Source organism: Sinocyclocheilus rhinocerous, unplaced genomic scaffold (assembly GCF_001515625.1).
Source record: "Sinocyclocheilus rhinocerous isolate Xijiao unplaced genomic scaffold, SAMN03320098_v1.1 scaffold2440, whole genome shotgun sequence".
Classification (NCBI taxonomy): domain Eukaryota; kingdom Metazoa; phylum Chordata; class Actinopteri; order Cypriniformes; family Cyprinidae; genus Sinocyclocheilus; species Sinocyclocheilus rhinocerous.
In genome coordinates this window covers 68,834-73,177 of record NW_015659942.1, presented here as the reverse complement: position 1 = coordinate 73,177, position 4,344 = coordinate 68,834, and the positions used below count along the sequence as shown (strand labels likewise).

The following is a 4,344-nucleotide window of genomic DNA, read 5'->3' as shown; positions in this document are numbered from 1 at the left end:
GAGACCCGCCCCCTGCCCCGCCCCCTCACCATCACCACGGCAACCACAGCTCCCTGCGCAGCCGGCCCCAGCCCCTGCAGAGACGGAGGAGCGCGGGCTACTTCATCAGCCAGAGCGGATCCGACTGAGAAACACTTCCATCAAACCCACAGAAGACACAGAGATTGCACTTAAGCGCTTCCTTCCCCTCCTGTTTGTCCCTCTATCATCTGCTCTGTTTTTATACGTTGTATTTTTTTTTTTTTTACAGATTTTTATTGAGATTATTTAAAAACGATGTGCTTCTATTGGATGTGTGTGATATAAATGTTAATTTGAATATGATTCATGATTTTGTGTGTATTCTTGCTCTGTCAGGTCCAGTATGAAGCTGCTGGTTTGCTGGGCGATTTCTCTTTTTGTCACTGAACCTGTTTTTGACATAAATGATAAGAGATTTGAGGCTGTCACAGAATCTTCTGCCGTTAATGTTTTCTACTCTTGAATGCGTGGCTGCTTTTGTCCCGAACCACTAACAGGACACAGGACAGATGTCACAGCTAGCATCTCCACTCGTGCTTCATTTAACTCAAGGGACTGTTGTAGATAATGTGTTCGATCCCGAACGGTTTTGATTCGTGAATGAGTTGTGATATACCAGCCGCTGATATCTCTGTTCAGTTCTCTTGTGTTCAGAAGCCCTGGCCGGAGGTACATTTTCATCGCGGAGACTTTCACAGAAGTGGTTTTCTTCTCATTGAAGATATGTTTTCTTGTCGCCTCTGGTCTTCATGGCTTGATGATGATGATGATTTGTGTGTCTGAAACCGTCCCATGATGACCTGCTCTAGCATGCTTCTGTTATCTGTGATGGAGAGATCTTGTATGAAATGTGAACCTGCTTTTTTACTTTATTTAAATGAGCTTTCGTTAGGAAAACACTTCTCTCATTTTCTCTTCCTGTCTGTATGAGAATTTTGAACTACTGTCTTTATTTGTAGAGGAGAAAATAAATTTGATAAATATTGTGTAGTAAGTGATTGTGTCCAGTGAGTGAGTGAACGAAGCATTTCTTTTGGAGGAGCCATAGCTGAAATCATGAGAAAGCAAGAGAAGAGAGAGTTAAGCACGATTAAACCTGATCATTATTCACACCAGAATGCATGAAACAGACAAATGATTCATTTGAAAGGTTTTCTTTAAAAAAATCAAAAAGGTTAATGAAATGATTCACAGATGTTTTCTGATATATCAAACTTTGTCCACTTTACTGGTTTACACACGGAGCGTGTTATAATCTGAACTTTACACATTCTCACAGATAATCAAAAGTTCTGCACAGAAAGGTGTGAATCTCGTTTGTCTTCCTTTTCTTTCGCTCTTCAGCTGTTCTTCTTTTCCCCCATCCTATAACCAGAAATATAGTTCAGAATTGATGGAATATTTTACACATCTATATAACATTGTGCAGTCCAAGAAGAGTTTCTCTCTTTACTGTCTGACAGTTTTTCAATGTTGTTTCAGTGTGTTAAGGTTTTTTTCTTCTTGTAGTCTTCCCTCTCTACCAGGTTTGCATATGCAAATTACCTTTAAAAACAAGTAGACAAAACATGATTAGATTTCCTGCAGAAAGAGGGCGCTAGAGATCATATTAGGTAAATATTTATTTTTTAGACACTAGCCAGGTTTGAATAGTAGTCCACGAGTCCTGAAATGAGCATATTAGTTGTGTGTTGTGTTGTGTTTTGTGTGTGTGTGTGTGTGACTGACTGTGATGTGTGTGTGTGTGTGTTGTGTGTTTTGTTTGTGTGTACTGACTGTGATGTGTGTGTGTGTGTGACTGTGATGTGTGTGTTGTGTGTGTGTGTGTGACTGTGATGTGTGTGTTGTGTGTGTGTGTGTGACTGTGATGTGTGGAAACACCAAATATCACTTGGCCAGCTAACCTGTTTAAGAACCTTTAGAAACATAATATCTACTACTGTATAAATATACTTCATATGAAAATGAGTGATTGTGACGTATGAAGTTAAATTGTCACAATACTCCAAGAGTAGCGCTGCAGACGTCATTTTGTGTAATAACTTTGGCACAGTTTGCAGCTGGAAAACAGCACTTGTTAAATGAATTCATTTTAAACTGTTAATATATAATAAGAGAGAATATTCATCGAGCATGTGCTTTGCCCCCAAAACCATTTCCATTTACCTTTTTTATTACAGGCACAATTCCTCTGGAGCAACCAGGACTCTGCTTGCAGGATTCAAACCTGTGACCTTTAGTTACCAGCCCTTACTGTTCCACACCACATAAGTGATTCCAATGGCCAAGTCTAGAACACAAGACTTCTCAATGAGCTGACCTTCAGCAGAAACCACTGCAAACATTTGACACTTGGAATAAAGTGATAATCAGGCACATTCACTAACCTATTATTTCAGATGAAGCACAGCACAGCGCTTCTGCAGACTCTGAGCCGATCGCTTGTGACAGATTAAAAGCCTCATGACATCATTTCACGTGATGAGGGTCACGACTCGCGTATGGAAGATCTCATTACTCTACTGGCACTGCTTCTCCATTCAGCTGCAGCGTGGGGCTTCGTGCACAGGCAATATCATCCTGTCAGACTGGGTTTTTCAGTCCCTTTTATCATTTTTCTATCGTGCAAGACATATAGGTGTCTGATTCCATATAGAGAGGGAAGGACAACTCTTCTGTAGAGACATCCAGCAAGGAGTTGAGGACTTGGATCATGGTCTTCAGGATGGTGTGGCTGTTAATGTGTTGAGGTGTTTCATATGAGCAGAAGGAATCCAGCAATGTGTGAGAGCATGTATCTTTATAAAGAGCTTTAAAGTTGAGGCACCAATAAAATCAACCACCTAGAACAGCAAAGTCTTATTAAAACCACCGCTAACTGTGCACGAGTGTGTGTGTGTGTCTGTCTGTCTCTGTGTGTGTGTGTGTGTGTGTGTGTGTGTGTCTGTCTGTCTGTGTGTGCGCGTGTGTGTGTGTGTGTGTGTGTGTGCGTGTGTGTAATCAGTGGATATGGAGACTTGGGCTTGAGGTCAGACACCGGACACATCCATGAGCGACACGCTGTCTCTGCATCACACAACAAGATGTGTGTAATCACTGAACAGTCAGGTGCTTTTATTTCTGCAGGACAATTAGCACGAGTTACAGCAACTGATATCCATATCTCTATTCTTATCTATCACGCAACCAAACTTTTCAAAAGCTTCACAAAGTTCGGAAGCTCAACCGTACTTGCATGACACAAGCAGACCTCACTGGTCGAGCAGCTCGGTTGAGCTTCTGTTGACCGTATCAGATGAGCTTTATGTTTGTGTGTTCATCAGTGTTTATATGTGAATGAAAGACATTTTAAAATGTGCTCATTATTTAAAGCATCTGCACCTCTTCAGAAAACTTAGACTGAACTGCAAGATACATATGAATTACTTTCACAAAGTCTTTTTGAAGCTTGCAAACTTTGGTTGTGTGGACTTTCAGTGGATGGACAGAAATGATGAGAATATTACCTTCATTTGTGTTGAAGATGAATGGAAGTCGTATGGGTTTGGAGTGACATGAAGGTGAGTAAATGAGGACAGGATTTTCATTTTTGGGAGTCTGTGCGCTGCTGGTCGCAGTGTGTATGAAGTAATGAGTTTGTAACTCATTAGAGTTACAAATGACTTGCTCTTATCATCTGATTGTGGTTGTATCTCTCTATTAGTGCTATTGGATCTTAGTGCTGCGTTCGACACTATTGACCACAACATTCTTTTGAATAGACTAGAAAACTTTGTTGGCATTAATGGAAGTGCATTAGCATGGTTCAAATCGTACTTATCTGACCGCCATCAATTCGTAGCAGTGAATGAAGAGGTATCATATCGATCACAAGTGCAGTATGGAGTACCTCAAGGCTCAGTACTAGGGCCGTTACTTTTCACGCTTTACATGTTACCCTTGGGAGATATCATCAGGAAACATGGTGTTAGCTTTCACTGTTATGCTGATGATACTCAGCTCTATATTTCTTCGCGGCCCGGCAAAACATACCAATTGGAAGAAATAACAGAATGCATAGTCGATATAAAAAAAACTGGATGAAGCAATTTCTTAATGCTAAATTCTGAAAAAGCAGAGGTGTTAATTATAGGACCTAAAAACTCTGCATATAATAACCTAGAACACTCTCTAAGACTTGATGGCTGCTCTGTCAATTCGTCATCAGTTAGGAACCTAGGTGCAGTGTTAATTTGAGTGTTTACTATTGTCATTTTGCATTATTGACACACTATTTTCCTATTTAATACTGTAACGTTGCTTTGACACAATCTGTATTGTTAA

The 4,344-nt window shown here is 40.4% G+C and overlaps 1 protein-coding gene across 1 annotated transcript in view; it reads left to right on the top strand.

Annotated features, from left to right (window-relative positions):
* Nucleotides 1-484, top strand: part of LOC107724634 (cyclic AMP-dependent transcription factor ATF-6 beta-like) — a 19,581-nt gene extending 19,097 nt beyond the window's left edge. The window contains exon 18 of the mRNA XM_016533632.1: nucleotides 358-484. Within this exon, the coding sequence (XP_016389118.1) occupies nucleotides 358-484 (127 nt within the window). The remainder of the gene's footprint in view (nucleotides 1-357) is intronic.
* Nucleotides 485-4,344: the final 3,860 nt, after the last annotated feature.